We start from the raw sequence: 20,718 nt of genomic DNA, 5'->3' as shown, positions 1-20,718 counted from the left end.
ACAGTGACCAGAGGCACACCACACAGCAAGTTATGCAGATGATTTCAGAGCACAAGAGAGGACATGTCTTATGGCAGAGAGCGGATATAAAGTGGGGGATGATCACCACCTCTGGAATTAAAAAGAGAGATATAGGACTGAAAGATCTGGAGGAAAAGAAACAGCCTATATTCTCTGAAAAGAGATACTATGAGACATGAAGCATGTGTTTATGAACAAGTGTTGAAGGAGTCAGAAGATATCAAACAGCTTCAAGCAAAGAGGGGAGAGAAAGGATGGGAAATAGTGTGGAAGGATGGGTTCCATATTGACTGAGGGTGAAAAATGACTAGGCAGGGGGTGGATGAGAAAAAAATGAAGAAAGATCTTCCTCAGCAGGAGGAGAAGAAACGTCTGAATGTAGCAGCAGCAGCAGCAGCTGAAAGATGCAGGGATGTTAGCACCTCCTAATGGTGGCAAGATTGTAGCTGCAGACACTGTCAAAATTCATAGCCAAATCCTCATTAAATTCTTCTATTAAAACAAAGGAAGAATTTGCCTGATTTTTGTGTGCCTAAAAGGCATTGTGTGCATAGTCTGGATACCACCAAATCACACCAAAAGGAGCTGACTGCATTACGTTACTCCTGATCACTGAGGTACTCAGGTCATTTAGCTCATTTCTAAAGAGCTGATCAGCTTCTCTTAGCAGCATTTATTTCCTATTTAAAAAGATAAGTGAAAAGACACTTGGAACATAGTACAGCACTTTTCTTCACACACGTATGTGAATACATACATGTATGCACAGCATATATCCTAAACTGGAAAACATTTTTTTTTCCCTGTGAAATGTCAAGCCACTTTGCCATTGCCAATGACATCCATTCCTGGCAGTGTTAAGGGAGTATTTTTGTTTTCCATGGAGACAAAACCAAACAGCTGTCACCACTCTTGACTGTGAAAGAAACTCCTCCTTTTCTCGCTACTTCTCTCTTCTTTCTTATTCTTACGTGGATTGCAATTGTTAGCAAAAAAAAAAAAAAACATGCTAGAGTTAATTACAATGATATTGCCAACAGTGAACTAGGACTTAAAGTATTTAATTATGACTCAGAAAAATAGATTTAATCCCTGATTCCCACTGAAAATTTCCATGTGGTGAGCCAAATCATTCATTCAGCAGGTTTTTGAAGACAGAGGCTATTGCTGTAAGACTGAACAGCAACTATAATGCAATTGCCTACAGCATTTTTGCTTCCTCCCATAATCTGTCACTGTGCAGCTAAAAACTATTTATCTAGTTCATTAAATGCCCCCAAAATTGACTGATTTGAGTAGTAAGTGGCACAACACCTATTCATTCTTACTTCCCATTACAGGTCTGTGCTATAAATAATGAGAACGTAACCTATACTGAACACCCTGAAAAAAGAGTCAGAATACAGAGCAGGAACTGGTGCAAAAGGACATTAACAGGATGGTAGCTAGCAGACACAATTTGTGCTGTGGACGCACTAAGAAACAACCACATATTTTAAAGAAAAAAAAAAAGCCACAACTGTTTTTTTCTATTAAAAACAAACAAACAAGGAAAACACAAAAAAGAAGTAGAGTACACATTTTTATTACACATTTACAAGATGTGAGGCACAAGAAAAACCCTACAGTGTTTTTATTATACTCAGAGGCAAGCTGTCATTGTTTTAGCATATATATTGCTTGGCTGTGTGAGGAGTGAGTGAAGAAAACTAAAGCAGAGCACAGCCATTTCTGGATGTAGCATTGCTTACACCAACAGTGCTGAGCAGCAGAAGCAGGCATCTTGACAATAGCAGCAACAAGGAGAAGGGACAGACATCCACACAAAACAGGCAGCAGCAAAAGGGAGTCACAGTCAAGAGCTTTCATGAACATTTACTGAAGACCTATGGATAAAAAAACAAAATAAGAATTGTCTACAACAGAAATCAGATTTAATTAATCACTTGATGATACAGAATATAAAATACACTCTTTTCCTTGAGTAGTTTGTAATATGGGGCCCATAAAGGACTTGTATTGCCTGAACTGGAGTGAGCAGGAAGTTACTCAGTTTCCTTCCCTCTAATTGCAAGTACACTCCCACACTCAGATTATTCAGTGCAGAGCTGATGTGATTCCAGCTTCTTGAGTGATGCTGCGCTTGCGCTCGCGCTCATTTAGTAATATCCAACCAACACATGTCCTACCACCTTCCTCTGGGGGGAATCAGTGCTGTCCTGCTGGATGATGACCCATCCTCTGTTATAATTTACCTACATCCCTTCTAGTCTAGGCAATGGCAAGGAAATAAGTTTATACTTTGAAGCCATAATCCTGTAGGAAGTTATGAACAGTCAAGAATACGGAGCTGTGCAAACCCTGAGAAGACAATACACTTGAGTTTACTCTTTCCAGCATTCTCTTATCTAAACCCTGCTAAAGACCTTGGGATTTCTTCTCAAGATCCTCGGTGGTTCAGCATAGCTTCTTGTTGTGCCTTCACAGACACAATAACAACTTCTGCCATTAAGAATCAAACTCAGTGGTGCTGGTGACAATGTTTTCTCAGGGATTTGGCTATCCCTATTAAAAAAAAAAATTCCCATAGGAGCTAAAGACCACCCCACTCCCCACCATTTACTGACCTCAGTTTTCCTTCTCTGGCAGAAATTACTAGAACCATTAATTTAAAAAAAAAAAAAAAAGAAAGAAAAAAAAAAACCAACAAACTAGGGGAAAGCCTTCGAAGTGTTATTGACACCTCTGTGTGGCACACAGTGAACACAGTGGTATTCTGAGGAAGAGAGGATAAAGCCAGACATCACAGTATTTAGTCAAGCCACTTAACATTCAGTCAAAAACCAAGGAACTACAGTGGATGTGGTATGGGAGGGAAGGCAAGCGAACTGGTAAGCTGGCAGCTGAAACTCTTGCTTTTAACGTTTCCCTATTTTATGCCATGGTTCCGCAGTAGAAACAACAGTTTGATTCTCAGAAGATGAATCTCTGCTCCTCACAATGCATTGTAATGCTGACGGCCAAAGGAGAGGTCAGTTTCTTGCCCGGCTCCCATCTGCAGAGGATCCTCTACAGCCTGATGCTCTGTCTTACAGAGCAGACTGCACTATACCAGTTAGCTTCAAATCCAAGTGCATCACATGCCTTTAAGGCAAGGGGAATTTTCCACTGCGCAGAAATATCCTAGAAACAGGATATTCTTATCACAGGGCTGATACCCTGTCCTGCTCTGCATATTTAATCTCTCACTGATACCATGTGAGTAATGCCCTCCCTCCAGCACAATTTACCCCAAAGACTTTCATGACCTAATGAAGCCATGAGGATTTTGCCACTGGCTTGAATACGTAGGGAGGAAGCAGGTTGGTTTTTCTTCTTACTAGCAGAAACCTTGTTACTAACAGAAACAAATAATTGAATAAAATCACCAACATATTTCAAACTGAGTGCAAAGTGTAAGAAAACAAAATGATAATATCCTACCCTCATATTGTGCTTTGAGTTGTAACCTCACCGTGGCCCTTGTGTTGTGCATTTCATTCACCACCACACATGTGAAATTTGCCTGCAGATCCTCCTTTCTTATTTCAGTAATATGCAAAGTGGTCTCTCTGTAATATTCTTGCTCATATCCTTCAAAACTAAGAGGGAGAAAGAGCTGGTACCTTTGGCTTTAATGGCTAGGCACAGTTTGCATAGAAGAAAGATTTTTCTATGTTATATGTACTTACAAATGACTTTCTTCATGAAATCTTGAAAAATCTAAGTATTTCACCTGGATGTTATTCACATCCCATGTGACAACATCCAGTGGCTGTTTCTTAATCCCCAGGCGGGCCTGACATTTCAGAGACAAAGCAGCACCTAATCAAGATACAGAGAGATGTAAACATTCCTTGATGAAAAACAAGTATAATTTGATTTTTCTCATAACAACTTTTTCTTCAAATCTTCATACCACCTGTGAGTTCTGCCTTAACAATTTTGGCATATTTTTCTGCTGAGAAAATGATGCATAGAAGAGACTAAAAAAGAAATAGTAAAAGGACATCCCTGAGGTCCCTTCCAACCGTGATTCTGTGATTCTGTGACATTTTAACAAATTATCTAATACAACACCAAGGATTACAAAAGGAATTATTTCTATTTGTTATGATGAAGGCAATGTAGACTTCACTTGTGATGCCTAACCCATGTGAGCAACTAGTGAGGAACATGGAAAGTAAACGCTGGTTTACACACAAATGTACATGGAAATAACATAGTTTAATTTCAGTATATACTATTTTGCATAAATCCTGTGTGCAGACTCTTATCTTGGATTTTATTCAAGCTGGATACAAGTAAAGTAAACCAGTCCATGCAAAACTAAAACAGGAAATTACTTATTAAGTATTTGTCATTAGGAAATATTTGTTCTAAAGTAAGAGTCACCATTGCACTGTAAGAAGGCACGATTAAAACACTTTAAATTATTTCCTTGTAAATCTCCATCTAAGCAGGGTTTAGATAAGATTAACAAATCTTAAATTTAAAGTAAATTGCTCCTTGCAGGCAGTGCCAGATTACTCATTGTCCCAGAGGGGCGGGCAGCGCACACAGAGCACTAGAGACTGACTATCGTGTTAGAGAAAGGTGGTCCTGAAGCACTGATCATCTAACTCTGAGTGACAAAGCAACTGTAGGGAAGAGGGAAAAAAGAAGAGGAATGAGAGTCAACAGGGCAACTCTGTGTATGTGGCACCTCAGAGAGGGCCCCGGGCTGTAGGACAGAAACAGTGGAGTGGCAGTTGCGATCCCTTCTCCCAGCGGCCCAGGTTCATCCCACCTGCCCTGGGAGACAGGTATCCTGGGCTACCTATTTATGTTTCAGGTGGGCTCAGTCACTTTCTGGAGAGGTCCACCTTTCTCTGTTGACTATACAAAAACCCTAGATGGCTCTCACTCCTACCCACAAGCACGTTGCTCTGATGCTGCAAGTTATGCAGGGTAAATCCAAATCACTGAGAACATCCATGGTCCTAAATGAAAGGGAGTCAGGGAGCAAGCTCTACATTGTGGGCTTTCCAACCTGCTATTTCTAAGTTCACTCCTCGGTCCTGTCTTTCAGCCTTCTCGGTATCGTCCAACTAGACAGGTCTGATGAATGCTGACCAATGTGGACGTGAGCCAGGCAGCGCTCCACGGCCTCACAGCCAGCGACCAGTCCCTTGCTCTCCTTCATTCCTCAACAGAGACACAGCCACTGTCTCCACACCGGAACCGCAAGTAACAAGGAGCATCTCTAGTTGCAAGAATAGCCCATCCTTCTCTCAGGGGTACAATCAAGCAGTTTCAAGGGATTTAGTTAAAGGCCTCTTTGAAGTGGATGGAAGCTGTCACCCCTTCAGCTGAGATGTAATAATTGACTGTGTGAGTAATCCTAGTCTATCCCAGTAGGGGTAGAATGAGTTATTTAAATCCCCTTACACTGCTGCTTAATACCTAAATAACCCATCAGTTATACCGAACTTCACATCACTGTGCCTGGGGTGAATTAAATCTGGTAAACATTATGGTGCGAAAATGTAATGAAAAATTCCACTATTAAATCTTTTTGAAGATCCCCATGTTCACTAGACCATCACAAAATATTAATTTTAAAACAATTTAAAGTCCATACTTACCAAGCTCCACTTCTATTACATCTTTATCTTTTGGAAATAAAATTTGAGGAGGTAGAGGTGAGTGTTTTGCTTTGGAAATTAAGGAGGGAAAGAAATCACATATTAGAAAGCTGTGAAAGAGCATTTTGTAAGATAATTATTATAATCTATACAGTTAATATATTAAGATCCCAAAGCAAAATTGCAAACTGACACTACAGCAACGTTTCACTGCCTGTTGGGATCATCTGATTTCATTCCTATGAACAAATATTCCTGGGGAGTCTGTTCATGTGAATAGTTCAAGTATTTTCTCCCAGTTTATTTAATTTTTACCTTTTTACATAAAAGGCAAGGAAAATTTTTAGTTTCTCAAGTACTGTTTTTGCTGCTGAGTGGAAAAAAAAGCAAATACAGTTATACGTTTGTGTGTTTTCACAGTCGCTTACTTTGTTTTCCAAAAGAGATAAAGAAATTCCTTCAGATATTTGAGAAATTACTCATATCCATGATATGAAATAGCAAATACGTACTTTCATGCAGTGTCTGAACTGGGGACCCTCTAGCCCACGGATGCCTGTCTGTGTTCCCCTGTTTCCCCCACCTCTGCAGCCTGACAGTCAAGCACGTCTGGTTCCCAGGCCTCTCTCTCCACTGTACATCCACCTCTGCTACGCACAACTGCTTCCCGTTACACCGGTCTGCCATGACATTGAGCATCGCTTATCATTACCTTTTAGAAGGAATACTACTTTTCCTTTGACATATTTATTTTCTGTCCCCACTAATAATTGTTATGGACAAATTACATCCAGCTGCTTGACTTGAATTAGGTATTCAGATCTTTAAGATTTTTTTCCCTTGATGCATTTTTCTTCTTTTCTTGCCCTTTATACTGTCTCATGTTTCCCACTCAAAACACATTGCTTGCTATCCTTTTCCTCATTAAGTTTTTCAATCTCAAGGCAGCTCTGTGAAACCCATAACCATATTTCCCTAAAAAATCTGCAGAAACTCATTTAAACCACTGCTTCCCAGGCTGCCAGAAAAGTAGTTCTCTTTACCCGTCCTAAATGTTTCTAATTTTCATTAGCTGGATCTGGTTAAAAAGAAGTCAGGAGAAAGTCAGTAACTTCCTAGCTAGCTGAATATGCTAAGTTCTTAGCTGCCAGCATTCAGAGGCAGAAGGTCCTCTGGATCAGTGTGGATCTGCAAGGCAGCAGGAATGTACATCACAAGCCAATATCATCAAAACATAACAGCTCCAGTCATCAGCATACTAATTTTAAGGGCTGATAAAAAAGTTGTCCAGTAAAAACTGGAGCAGACATGACAGACCCAGCTCAGCTTTCACATATTATGTTGCAATCCCTTCTTTCTGCAATGATTTGAAAAGAAAAAGGCAGATTAATGTTGAAATGAGGTAATGAAGCCTGGATGTAAAAAAGGCTTTTGTAAGTCTGGATGCCTTTGTACCAAATAAACCCCAGCAATTTTCATTATAATCCAGACACAACAATATTCTTGACCAGTTAGAGAAGTTTTGATCAAAGTACATTCAAACAAAAATTGGTGTTAGGCAAAGAAGTGTCATGTAGACCAATAGGGTATTACAGGAAAGAGGGGGAGAAAAGGCACAACACCTCCTAAGCTACCGTACAAGGTCTCAGCTCAAATCTGTCTTCTGTCCAGCTCAGAAAAATCAAAACAAACTCTGCTACTGAGATCTGGGCACAGCAGCAATCAAGGCTCCTACACTCCAAATCTGCATTCTGCCGACAAAGCTGGGTGCCTCCCCACAGCAAAAAGATCCGATGTCAGATTCTTCACAAATCAACATCATCTATTTTGGAAAAAAAAACAACCCAAAGAAACAAAAAAAAACCCACCAAACCCAAGGCCCCCCAAACCCCCAGTAACCCTTCTGACTGTTTTTCTACTGATCTGATTGTAGAACTGAAGACACATTTCTAAGTCTTGCAAGTTGATACAATCTGGAACTGCAGATTGCTGCATGCTCTTCCCTGACCACCATCCAAATGCAAAGCAACCCTGAGTAGACTGCATCCTAGAGGCACCCCTAAATCCATACATCTCAGCCATGTTGGCTGCATTCAAAATAACAAAGACATGGCAATCACTGAGCTCCACTCATTTTCTGTCTATATATCTTGTTCATTTTGTCTCATTAAAGACAAATCTAATAGTTTTTTCAGACCTACTATCAAATAAGTGCTAGATAATCAGGATGGACCAGAAGGTATTGAGTTGTAGGCCATCAACACATCAGTGATCCAATAACCACTAGATGATCCTCGCTAGCTACAAATTCTTCTCCCCTCAAAGAAATAGAAAGCAGAGGTTTGTGGCATCCCGCTGAGGAAACCCTTCATTTCAGAAACAAGTGCTACCAGACAGCTCTACCAACCATAGTACGTAACCAGAGTCGTCAGAGACATTTAGCAAAAAGCTGAACGTGACCAGGCCTGAATTTACCCCCATCTCACTCCATTTGGTACTCCATCCATAAAACTCACCTAAAAAAGCTGAGCTAAAGTTTCATTAAGGAGATAAAACAAACCAACAGAAACTCTTTTTCTCTTTAATGTGCAAAATGAGCTTCCTTTGCTTTAAGCAGATATCAGTCTTTTTTATCTTAGCAAGCTACAAAACTACTGTCTTACCCTTACTTATGAAAATCCTTGTTGCTGATACATTAAACACATTTCCTTTATGAGTGTAGATGAATCGACAAGTATAGTGACCATCATCCTCCTTTCTTGGGTTGTTAATAAAAATATATTTCTCTTTCTGCAAGTATCTCTCTCCCTGAAGAGGTTTGCAGTCCTGGAAAAGAAAACTTCCTTTATTTAGCTGCAAATAGCCTCTCACGGTAATCTGATCCACAACAGGCACTATCAGGGTTTTAGTTACCTTATACCACTGGATGAGAGTAGCATTCTTATAATTGTCAATTGTAGGACAAACGATTTTTCCTCTTCCAGTGTCATTTGGGTAACGAATCTGACTTGGGAAACATACTCCTTTCTTGTATGGATGCACCCACACACTCATGTTGAATGACTTTGTGCGATTACTTGAACTTTAAAAATGAAATAAGGATATGTCAGCGATAGTATTTTTATATGGAATATAATAAATATGTGCAACAAATGTGAGTTTTGATTTTCATAAACATATGGATGCTTATTTTGTTTAGTCACAGACTGATTTTTAACAACCTGTCATAAAAATGGCAATCGCAGAATGAAAAGTTACATGAATTGGTGTAGACCATGAAAAAATGGCATAATTTCCATAGATAATAATTACACTGTATTATTAAAACATGTACTTTTTTTTTTCCAGTCTTATGCCTTTCACTTTTCAGTGTTGCACTTACAAATGTATAACACAAGTGTAGTTTCCAGAATCCTCTGTAGAGGTTGGCAGAAACCAAAGAAATAGTTTTGAAGAAAATACTCGCGATCCCTCCTCTTCTGCAGGAATTATTTTGTTAGTATCTGTGTGATACCAGGTGACTTTCACAAATGAATTCCGTCGGGGACATTTTATGACTAAAGCCTCACCTTCCATTGCATCAACTGCAAATGAACAAAAGAGAAAAATCACAGATTAATTAAACCTTAGCCCCACTGAGACAGAGGAGAACGTGGCATTCCTGGGTCAGTAGGCCAGTCATGTGCCTCTAACTACCTTCCTTGAGTTTTTAGAGATTAGAACAGCAAACTTATTCTCACTGGATTTTTTTCAAGACAAAAATCTGTTTACCCTGAGTTATGGAGCCATTTGTTTGCAAAAATAGTAATTAATGTATGGCACAGCAGAAAAGAAAAGCCAACCCTAGATTCAAACCAGAGATACACTAAAAAATATGAGGGTTTAATTGAAAAACATTAATTTCTTGATATAAACTTCTTGTGCAAATCTCTGCTTGAAATCCTGGTTTATTCAAAACAGGAATTTAAACACAAAGAAAAGCATTGTCTTTAATACTGTACTATGAAGTTATCTTTCCTTACTTCAGTGTAATTAATATTTACTTATACAACAGAAAAGAGCTCTTGCTCTGCCTTCTTAATACAGAAAAAGGAAATAAAGAATTTTTTCATTTCACTGAAGAAAAAACTAGTAGAAGGAGGAAGCCTGTATATAAAACAAAAAAGGCAAAAGCCAGAAGAGCTTCTTTGCGACGTTCACAAAAATGTGAAAAAAAAAAAAATAATGAAAGAAATGTAACTGACTGAAAAGAAGAATCTGGCGGGAAGTTTAAAAGATCCCTGAATGGAATGAGAGACAAATAAGAAGCATAGGAAGACAAACCACACATACTCACACAAAAGAAAAAAGAGGAAGGAGTTTGGAGGAAGGCACTAACTTTTACCGTTTTTGTAACTGAATCTATTTCTACTTCTGAATACTGAAACTGGTCCAGAGAAACTTGTATCGAGCAACTTTGACAGATATTTAAGTCTCCAGGCACCTGAATAATGAATTGGCTGCTGAAAACAGAAGCACTAATCTGGAAGGTAAATCGCATTTTACAGAATAGAAAGATGAGAAAATAAGCAAGGGTGGAGACTGGGCAAAGATGGACATTGGCAGGGGAGCTACAGTAGATAAGGGAGCGTGAAAATGAGAGTAGCTAACCAAATAGCTAACCAAAATAGAGACTCTCTATCAAAAATGACACTTGGTGGGAGTATTGCCACCACCTGGCTTTCAACACGTAGGTACGCAAATTAGGTGGTAAGTCTCTCTACATGGTGAACACTTGGCTTTTGTTCTGGTTCTTTCTAAAGAAGCGGTCCATCTCCATTGACATTACATGTTGTCTCACTTACTAATTCAGGCACCTACATTACCCACATCAGGTCCAAGTACTCCCAAACCCATCATTTTAACAGCATTCCTACCCATGAGCCTTGCAAAGACAGTGGGATGTATCTGGGGTATTAGGAAAGGTCGCATAGTCCCACTGAAGGAGGAACACATAGAAAATACAGCTTTCTTCAGGGAAAAATACGGGAGGAGAGGGAAGACACAGAAAATAAGAGGCCTCATCTAAACTCAGTGACATCAGTGAAAATTATCTTGGCAAATCCTTCAGCAGAATTTGGCCTCTTGATGTATCTAATTAATTTGAAACTTAGCATTCGTATTGTAAAACTGATAATATGGGAAAATATTTAGACATAATATATTACAGTATTTTTCAGACAAACAAGAAGCTCAGCTGGAGACTAGAACTATGTGAGTGCTATATAATGCTGTGTCACTGGTAGAAATTACTGCAGAGCCAGCAAAGCTGACCTGTCAGAAAGAGCTTGCTGTTTTGAATATCCCCCCGTGCAAGGAAGTGTTGCTGTTGCATTGCATTTGTGGTTTAACATCCCCAAACCCAGGACATCAAAAAGTGTTTTTCATGATCAAAGCTCCCAGTTACGTCCCTGGTTCAGCAAGGTGCATACGCATATAACCTGTTCAGTACAATTTAAGCATGCTCTTGGAGACTTCGCCCAGCTGGGACCTGGAACACCAGCTACTCTCGAATCCTTGCAAAAAAAAACCCTTTTCTTTCTGCTTGCGGAGATGCCAAGGAGCAGAGGTAGAACCCAGACTTAATGTCACAGAAATTAACGGTAGCCGGTGCATTTTAATACACAGAGAAAACACATAAAGCTAGTTTTTAAGATGTGATTTGTGGCTTGAGGTAAACTAGCTAATTTTAGGTTTAAAAAAAATTACCAACCTGGGAACAGTGTACACATTTCTACAGAGTAAACCTCATCAGAAAGTATTTTTAAACTATGACTTACATGTTTCAGATGTCATGGAAACCGAGAGGAAGGTAGATAGGAAGATCAAACGTACATACCCCATCATATTTCTAAACCAAAAAGAAAAACATTAATATCTCAGAATATACTCTGACTGCATCAGTTATGCTATTACCATGGTACTGATGCACATCTACGAACAGATAACAGTATCATACAGTGATAAACTGCATCACATCAGCTGCTCTCTACAGGCGGGGGGGGGGGTGTAGCAGTGGTTTTGCAGCTTTGAGATGATCTTCTTCATACTAAAATCAATGCAATAGGTGATGTTCCATTGAAACCTCTGTTATAACTTTGCTTAATGGGGGTGGGGGGATTATTCTGCCATGGTGGGCCTCAGACAGAAGCCTCTTCTTGCTTGGTTGCTTTTTTTAATAAGAAAGCTAAATGTACATTGGCACTCTCTTCATAGTCACGTGTGGAAAAATTATAGCCCAATTTAGAAAAGGATAGATCCTGGATTTGAAAATATATACCCTGGCTTTGAATTAAGCTTACATCTAATCAACTGTTTAGGTGCACAACACCTTTTTGGCTTTCTATGGAAGTGGAGGTATTTTTAGTGGCAGCTTCTCTAGGTAAGTGTTCAGCAATAAGAACAGACCAGATGAGTGCCATCAGCAATGTTAACCTGAAGGGGAACTGAAGAAATAGACTGGAAAGGTAGGTAAAGGAACACGTATTGTACTCGTTTAACAGCAGTAAGGCAGATCCTGTGCCTCACTGTTGTTTTCATATGTGTCTAACTGATATGCCCTTGCTCTAATTCACACCTCACAGGGTGGCTCAGGCACTCTCCAGCAAACCCCTTCATTAAAGAAACTGGCTATTTGTCTGTGCACATTAAGTCGACCTAACCTAGGAATATTTCAGGAGACAAGAGACATGCAATCCAGTTATACTATGCCGCTGTAAGCATTCTACTTACCATTAATAAACCCTTCACTTGAATGCTGTCCTTCACTGCGGGTCACAGAGTGGTGGGTTCTACTATCGTGTATGAGGAAGAAGCAGTCCCGTAGTACTAAAGATAGAAGATATGTTTTCAAGAGAAACTAAGTTAATAAAAATTATAATTTATCTTGCAGATAGTGAGCTCAGGAGGAGTAGTGAAAAATAGACAGCAAACGCACAGGCAGGGTAAGTACTGTCATCACAGTTACTGCAAGGAATTTTTATTTCAGTGCCAAAGATTTCCAGACTAAACAAACGTTGACAAACCTTATCAAGATCTATGTTTGCAGGCCAAAGTAGACCAAGTCTGAAATTCAGAACAAGCTCAATTTTGAGCTTTCAGAAATGTTATCGGCTTTGTAGTGATACGGAAAGTTTCTTGTTTTAGAAGGTTTAATAAAATCCAGAGGCTTATTCTTAAACTCTTAAAAAATAACAGCAAAACTAAGTGTTGGAAGAGAAAAGCATGAGAATTTCCGTGTAGGTATTTTGCAGGGATACTCACAAATCACAGAAAAGATTAAATTTAGACTGAAAAAGCAGCACCCCAGCATTAATGTTACCGCAAGGCTGGTGCCATGCCTTTTACAGGAAGCGAGTGACCAGCCAGGAGCTCCTAGAAACAATGTGCATGTGCACCTGCTCGCTTTCGTTAGAGCTGGGGAAGAGCACTGTAGAATCACAGAATCATTAAGGTTGGAAAAGACCCTTAAGATCATCGAGTCCAACTGCTAACCTATCACCACATACAAGCACAGGCAATCTATTGACTTCTTTAATTTTAAGGAAATCTTAGGCTAGGTGAATAGATTTTTAGAAGGTACTTTTCAGCACAACAAACATGAGGAGTTTTGCCCTGGGAGGAATGAATAAGCTGGTCAGGAAGAAGGTTCAAGAGTGACCTGGGACAGGGTAGGCCCTCTAGGAAGAAAGATATAGAGCAAAACAGCACACAACAAAATTCACAGCTTCAACACAGTAAAGCACTTGTCTTTATTCATCCTTTAGAGCAGAAGGCTTATTCCTAGAACTTATTTCTGACACTACCAGGGAGGAATCTAGGCAGGTGGGAACTGGGAGCTGAGTTTCTCATATCCTGATTATTAGATGCCTGGATCCAATTCAGGACCTAAACAGATTTGTATTTGCCGGTAACTCTGTTGACTTAATCCATCAGCTAAGGTCTACTTCGATCACAGTTGAAAAATGATATGGGGACTCATGGCTTCATATTCTCCTGAGAAATAAACGGGAGATGCACATGCCCTGCACATATTTGGAAAACAGTTCCCTATTCAGCTGATATGAGCAACATTTGATAGATACGTGGGGTCTCAATCTGCCTAACAGCGCATCCAGAGCAAGTGATCAAAAGTTTCTCTGGCATACGGCAGTGAGCACCTCATTTCCACAGTCCATGAGATATCTACCCATTCCCTTTCTGTCTTTCTGTGTAAAATCAAAACACTGCCATCTAGCTGTAATCTTTCTGAGAACTGATTTTCGTTGACTTGGTTTCACTGAACCTTGTTATGATACAGATCTGCTCTGAAACACCACTTCATTCTCTGCACTAATTTGCACTCCAGTTAACTGTCTTTCACCACCTGTTACTGTACCTAATCTTACTGGTTCAAAGCAGCTTTGGTTAGATTATGTCTCACTTTTTTTTTTCTCACAGAAATGACTTTTTTTCACTTGCAACAAGCAGCTCACAAGAGCCATTCACCATCTCCAGATGCTTGTGACTTTGCTGTTTAGCATCGGCCTATGCACAGGAGACCTTTTCTTCCTAAAAGGTCCTTCTCTCCAGCCCGATGGCCAGTTTTGCAAGCTGACTTCAAACTGGTTGGTACCCACATTCATTCAGAACGGCTCACTTGTTCCGGAGACGCACTGACTGACACGCCTGGGACTGCAGCAGGGTATATACATAGTAAGAACTAGTGGTATAGCAAGGGAAGGTGAATCCCCCAAAGGGTATTTGTGCAGCCTCCCAGAGCACTGTGCCATCAGATGCTGAATGCTTACAGCATGCAAAATACATGTATGTGTATACACATAAGCAAACATGATATGCAAAACACTAGCTGCAGCAGGGCTGGTTCATACAACTGAGATTGGATACAGCTATATCAACTGAGACTCTGCAGTGAAGTCTCGAAACATACCCTATGAATCAGCTAAGTGAAGAACTCTAAGCTGAATAATAAATAAAATTTAATATCATTAGATTATTTGAGTAATTAAATAGACAAAAAGAGTATTCAGAATATTCCTTCTCTGCTGGGAGCCTTTTGCCTCCAAGCATTTGGTTCTGCTCCATGAACGCATTCCCCACAATGAGGTATATCAGCTGTTATACTAACTGTCCTACTACTTTTTAGAGCTATTTTGTTTAAGCAAGCAGATACTTCAACATGGGGACAAAAAGTGAAGTGATGGATTTTTAAGGAAAATCAGTTTCACAGACTAGATTTGATGACTGCCTGAAATTAAGTTCTTTCTCATTTGATGTTTTATTTGTATTTTTCTTTGTATTTTTCTATTCTGTATTTGGCCACAACTGATACCACTATTGGAGATGCTGGCGAGTTCCTTACGGCCAGCACTATTGCATCCCTAGAAATGGAGGGCTGGTGATTAACAAAAAGTTGCAAGGAGCTGTGCTTTCTCCATTTTTGAGATAGAGCTTTGTCCAGGATTGAAGACAGCCAATTACTTGCCCTCACCAACTCTTCTGACAAGTGCCAGAATGATCCAGCAGTAAGAAATTTGTATTTGCCTATCATTGTTCCTGCCAGTTGTTGTATTTAGCCTTCTGTTTCTTGTAAATGCATGTCTTTGGGAAACGTTACACATACTGGGCTACCAGCCTGCACAGAACAGTGTAAAGTAGTTGTGCAGAAAGGACAGATTCTCCCCACCTAACTTTGATGATTGCTTTATTGAATTTTCCCCTCATTTTTAAGTTGCCATGCACTGGTGACAGTTTAAGGAGAGTTTGGGGTTTGTGTGTGTGAATACATGCAATATACGGGGCTCTAATTAAAGAGGAATGTTTCCTGAAAATACGAAGAGCTCGGGCAATTAAAAGAACAATGTGATTCTATTTGCATTTTCCAAAGTCATCGCCAAACTGCCAAATTACCTCAATAAAAACTGAGGTTGAGGTTGCAGTTCTAGGCACCAAATAGCAAGAGAGGGACTGATTCACTAGTGCCTTGTGGCATTACTCTGAGCAAAGCAAAATTAAAGCATCCACACAGCCATGATACTGAGGTCAATAAAAAAGCTATTATGAGGCACAAGATAAAGGCACTAAGACACCTCACCTCCCACAATCAAAAGGAAGAAGTTCCTGTAGCTTGAAGCACAGAGAGACAAAGGCCATAAGTTCTGGAAATAGTTATGAGTTTTCTTTCTGCTTTTGCAGATTTATTTACAACTGACATTTTATTACATCTGTCTGAAGTAAAACCTGCATAGCAGATTTTTCGGTCCTCCTATATATCTTTTCTTATTCTCTTTCTCTGGGTAGATTATCTAAGGATGGAAGCTTATTAAAATACTCTTATTTTTGAGGGACAACACTTTTAAAGTTTATCTGAGAAGTGTGATGTGTACATAGTGATGCCTTGGCTCCTATACAGTTTGAGCGCAGAATCGTTACAAAAGTAACTAGAATATTTGTGAACAGAAAGGCTTAATTTTGCAATAGATGGGAAGAGTTCATACTTTTTTTTAGGTTCTCTTAGGAAAAACTTAATCTTAAGTGATGGTGTTGGCTAATTAATACAAGCCATGGCATTTAAAAGAAAACACATCAGCTTATCTTATTGCTTTGTGGCACATATAATTTTTGTTTATTACTTTTTTTTTTTTTTTGAAAATAGAATCCAAAAATACTGGCTGGACATCAGCTTGTAGAATTCCTAATCGCAAAAGCTAATATCAACTGCTGTTTTAACAATGCTTTCTTTGAACTGTGACAAGAAATTCAGAATAAACCCTTCTTTATTCAGTGCCTACAGGTCACATATTTGCTCCCAATAGGAACATGTAAGAAAGGCAAAAAGTTGGAGGGGGGGGATCCAAAAGAATTGCAGTTTTGCCTTGATTTGATAACCTTTCAAGATAGTTGTGAACACTTTTGAGTTTTCTGCAAGATCATTGAGGTTGGACTCAATGATCTTCAAGGTCTTTTCCAACCTAAATGATTCTAAGATTCAATGATGCTATAAATTTGGGCTGCTAATGTTCAGGGGAAAAAAGATAAGGAGACATTTCCTATAAATCTCTTTCTTCCTATAGCTCACAATAACTGTATATTATGAGCTTAATTCTAAGCTCTGTGAAGGAGAACTTCAGTATGATGCTGAAAAAGCACTAGATCCAAATACAGAAATTTGAGATAACTACTTGAGTATGTCAAAATCTAGCCCCTAATGATCCACTATCAAAGGAAGATGAAAGAACTGGGAACCCCCTACTTATGTTGCAGAAGCAGTAGCCTGTAGGGCTTAACTCCTTGCTTCTCCAAAGGCAACGCTGTTAGTAACATACTTGTGATTTTTCTTCCAAAATTGTATTTGACAACAAAGTGTTTATAGTACTGTTTATATAAGTGAACAAACATTATAAAAGTACCATACCTTGCATACTAACAAAACTTGGAAATGTTATTACAATTTCTACTTTAAAAAGCTTAACAGACTTAACAACATAAACATACCATGAAATAGCAGTTGTGTGAGATTTGTTTACGTAGACATAGAATTCATTCATTCATTCACCTTTTGAAAGTTTTTTTTATTCTGACTGAAAATGGGCTATTAAAATAGCAACAGTAACGCTGAACTTATTTCCAACTAGACCTCACAGTAGTTAATGCCTACACTAGATACAGCTTTAAGTGTAGAATTTAGAAATTTCAATATTAAAGTACAGAAATGCTAGAATTGGTGTACACATTATTCTTACAAAACATTTTGAAGCAAGAAAGTACATAAATGTACTAAACTCTTAAAAATCCATTGCACAGTGAATATATTCTGTGTCAATGAATAGTAAAAGTATCTGCCAGAAACTGAGGGCAAATCCATTTCTAAATACACTTCAATATGAGGTAAATCTTTATGTTGGTCATGAGAAAATTTGTCTATCACATAAGTGCATCCACTATTTTAATCTAATATTTTTTTCTTGTGATCAAGAAGCACAGAAGTGAACTGAAATAAACTTTCTTATAAAATACTTCAGTTATTTTGGGTTAAATGATAATATAAAAATTTGACCTACCATTTAGAAAATTCAGAAAGCAGAGAAGTGGCTTGGTCTCTGTGGCTGGGTCCTTTGCACTGATTTCTCTGCTGTAGCTTGTACCAGATAGCACTGGGAACTCTTTTTAACTGGCTTGTGCAATTCATATCTGTAGGAGCAAGACATACAGCTTCATTTTGAGACACCTCCCACTGAAAAGAGCAGAACATGCAAATTACTGTGGTAACCTTAAGTACCTATCAGAGGTGCCATCTCATAGTTCCAATTAATCAGACATCTTTTACCAATAGCATAGGTTTTCCATTAATCACAAATTATTCCATTTTAGCATGATTATACTGCAATAAATCTGCCGGCTGTTTTTTGGCTTTCTCGCGTGCCTGGGGAGAGCAAAGAAGGAAAACACAGCCGACAGAGGGTGCTTTGAAACCCATTTTGTTTGAAAACTAGTGACAGATTTGCCTGGTCTAGTTAGGCAGCAGCTCCCAGAGAACAGCTCTAAAAGTCACTGGAACACGAGGAACAGTTTTTAGTTAAGGAAACTGCTTCACTGAAGCTAAGTTGATAAAAAAGGCTGATACATCAGCAGCTAAATTAAGTCTCTGAGGGAAAGAAAGTTTGGAGGGATAGAGCAGGTCCACAGGGAATCCAGAAGAAACTCCAGGAGAGCAAGAGGGAGTGAGAGAAGTCCACAGCAGTGGACATGACCCAGTGTACAGTGACACACAATAGAAGGTACTCAGGAGGCCATATGGGCCACCAAATGTCTTAAAGACATTTTTAGGGAGCACTGTTCAAGACTGCTGAGCACCCTTCTAACCATCAAGCACTACACCTGGACCCATCAGACCAAAGGTCCCAAACTATCTCCTTTTTGTGCAGCAGCCAGTGTAAGGGGGTAATTTCAGTACCACATCAGTAAAATTCCAGGGGACAAATCAGCTTTGTACATCTTAGCAGAAAAACTCCTAAAGACATGGGTCCAGAGAAGGGCAACAAAACTGGTGAAGGGACTGGAGAGCAGGTCTTATGAGGAGAGGCTGAGGGAACTGGGGTTGTTTATTCTGGAGAAGAGGAGGCTGAGGGGAGACCTTATTGCTTTTGTCCTGGTTTCAGCTGGGATAGAGTTAAATTTCTTCGTAGTTGCCAGTATGGGGCTCTGTTTTGGATTTTTGCTGGAAACAGTGGTGATAATGGGAGATGTTTTAGTTGTTGCTAAGTAGCACTTACACTGGTCAAGGACTTTTTCATCTCCCCGTGCTCTGCCAGGTGCACAAGGAGCTGGGAGGGGGCACAGCCGGGACAGCTGACCCCGACTGACCGAAGGGATATTCCACACCATATGACGTCATGCTCAGCATGTAAAGCTGGGGAAGAAGAAGGAAGGGGGGGACATTTGGAGTGATGGCGTTTGTCTTGCCAAGTAACCGTTACACATGATGGAGCCCTGCTTTCCTGGGGATGGCCGAGCACCTGCCTGCCCATAGGAAGTAGTGAATGAATTCCTTGTTTTGCTTTGCTTCCACGCGCAGCTTTTGCTTTACCTATTAAACTGTCTTTATCTCAACCCACGATTTGCTTCACTTTTGCTCTTCTGATTCTCTCCCCCGTCCCACCAAGGGGGAGTGAGCAAGCGGCTGCATGGTGCTTGGTTGCTGACTGGGGCTAAACCACAACAGCTCTCTACAACTACCTGAAAGGAGGTTGTAGCAAGGTGGGTGTTGGTCTCTTCTCCCAAGTTACTAGCAATAGAACAAGAAGAAAAGGCTTTAAGCTGCGTCAGGGGAGGTTTAGATTGGATATTAGGGAAAATTTCTTTACTGAAAGAGTGGTCAGGCACTGGAACAGGCTGCCCAGAGAGGTGGTGGAGTCACCGTCCCTGGAGGTATTTAAAAGACGTGTAGAAGCAGCGCTTCAGGACATGGTTTAGGAGACATGGTAGCGTTGGGTTGATGATTGGACCTGATGATCTTGGACATCTTTTCCAACCTTAATGATTCTATGATTCTACAACATTTTGAGAATCACCTGTTCATTCTTTCTTTAACCAAACAAGATTTTATGCTACGGTTATTCAAACCCTTATTTTTCCCTGGAAGAGTTATGAATACCATTAATAACTTCCAGTGCTCCTGGGACTCTGCTCTCAGCATGTAGCAACCCCACATCCCTACACAAAGATGCAGCAATTATACACCATTATGCAAAAATCTGATGTCACACCCATGCTTCCCCCAGTTCTTGGTGTAGCATTTCCTTAGAAGTGATCTAGGGTTTGCACTCCCCACATGACACAGAAAATGCAAAAGAGCTAAAAAAACCCTGCAACAATGAAATTTCACAATGCCTTGGTCAACCATTCAGGGTCAGCTCAGATCACTACCTTGAAAAGCTCACAAACCCCTCCCTGCCCAGGTTCATGCAGTGTCATCAGAATCAAGGCCTTCCTCATTTTCTGATGCTAGAGACTCAGACAAAAAGTCTGGAGTAACGATCTGCGTTCAGTGGTAGATTCAGCATCCTCTCATCACAACATGTCATGTTACTCTAGGGGAAGGTTAAATACATTCTGTTCAAGCTAACTTTCCATTGCCTGGATACAGGATAAGTTCTTCTATCATAACATCCACTGAAACTTAGAACAGAGATGCACATTCTGTTGCTCCATACCTCAGAAGAGCCCTTCATCCTGTAGTACATTCCACGTGATCAGGTTGTTCCCAGATCATGAGGGAAGTGGGAAACTGAGCTCCTGGCTAAAGGGGATAGTTGCCAGCTGAGCAAATGCCATTTTACAGCTTTCATAAAAAACTACAGTTGATGCTGAAGACTTCATAATTGTTGGCCCTAAAAAAATTCCCATTTGATAAGCATATGGAAAAATCTGCTTACAGAAATATGTCAAGAAATTTCTTTGAGGAGCTAGTTGCATCATGCTCCCTTGGCAAACT

The 20,718-nt window shown here is 39.8% G+C and overlaps 1 protein-coding gene across 2 annotated transcripts in view; it reads right to left on the bottom strand.

The window, feature by feature from the left end:
- The window catches only part of IL1RL1 (interleukin 1 receptor like 1), a 28,828-nt gene extending 10,893 nt beyond the window's left edge, over positions 1-17,935 (bottom strand). The window contains exons 1-10 of one of the 2 annotated variants that reach the window (XM_064439322.1): positions 17,786-17,935; positions 12,459-12,554; positions 11,507-11,577; positions 9,070-9,271; positions 8,601-8,769; positions 8,351-8,513; positions 5,688-5,756; positions 3,753-3,885; positions 3,505-3,662; positions 1,330-1,907 (exon numbers count right to left, since the gene is read on the bottom strand). In XM_064439322.1, the coding sequence (XP_064295392.1) occupies positions 1,897-1,907; positions 3,505-3,662; positions 3,753-3,885; positions 5,688-5,756; positions 8,351-8,513; positions 8,601-8,769; positions 9,070-9,271; positions 11,507-11,573 (972 nt within the window). In that variant the 5' untranslated portion in view covers positions 11,574-11,577; positions 12,459-12,554; positions 17,786-17,935 and the 3' untranslated portion in view covers positions 1,330-1,896. Of the gene's footprint in view, positions 1-1,329; positions 1,908-3,504; positions 3,663-3,752; positions 3,886-5,687; positions 5,757-8,350; positions 8,514-8,600; positions 8,770-9,069; positions 9,272-11,506; positions 11,578-12,458; positions 12,555-17,785 lie in introns of those variants that run through there. The other variant, XM_009501166.2, reaches the window with a different exon arrangement.
- Positions 17,936-20,718: the final 2,783 nt, after the last annotated feature.

Source organism: Phalacrocorax carbo, chromosome 1, assembly GCF_963921805.1.
Source record: "Phalacrocorax carbo chromosome 1, bPhaCar2.1, whole genome shotgun sequence".
Taxonomy (NCBI): domain Eukaryota; kingdom Metazoa; phylum Chordata; class Aves; order Suliformes; family Phalacrocoracidae; genus Phalacrocorax; species Phalacrocorax carbo.
The sequence above is the reverse complement of the archived record's forward strand: the minus strand, read 5'-3'. Positions and strand labels throughout refer to the sequence as shown.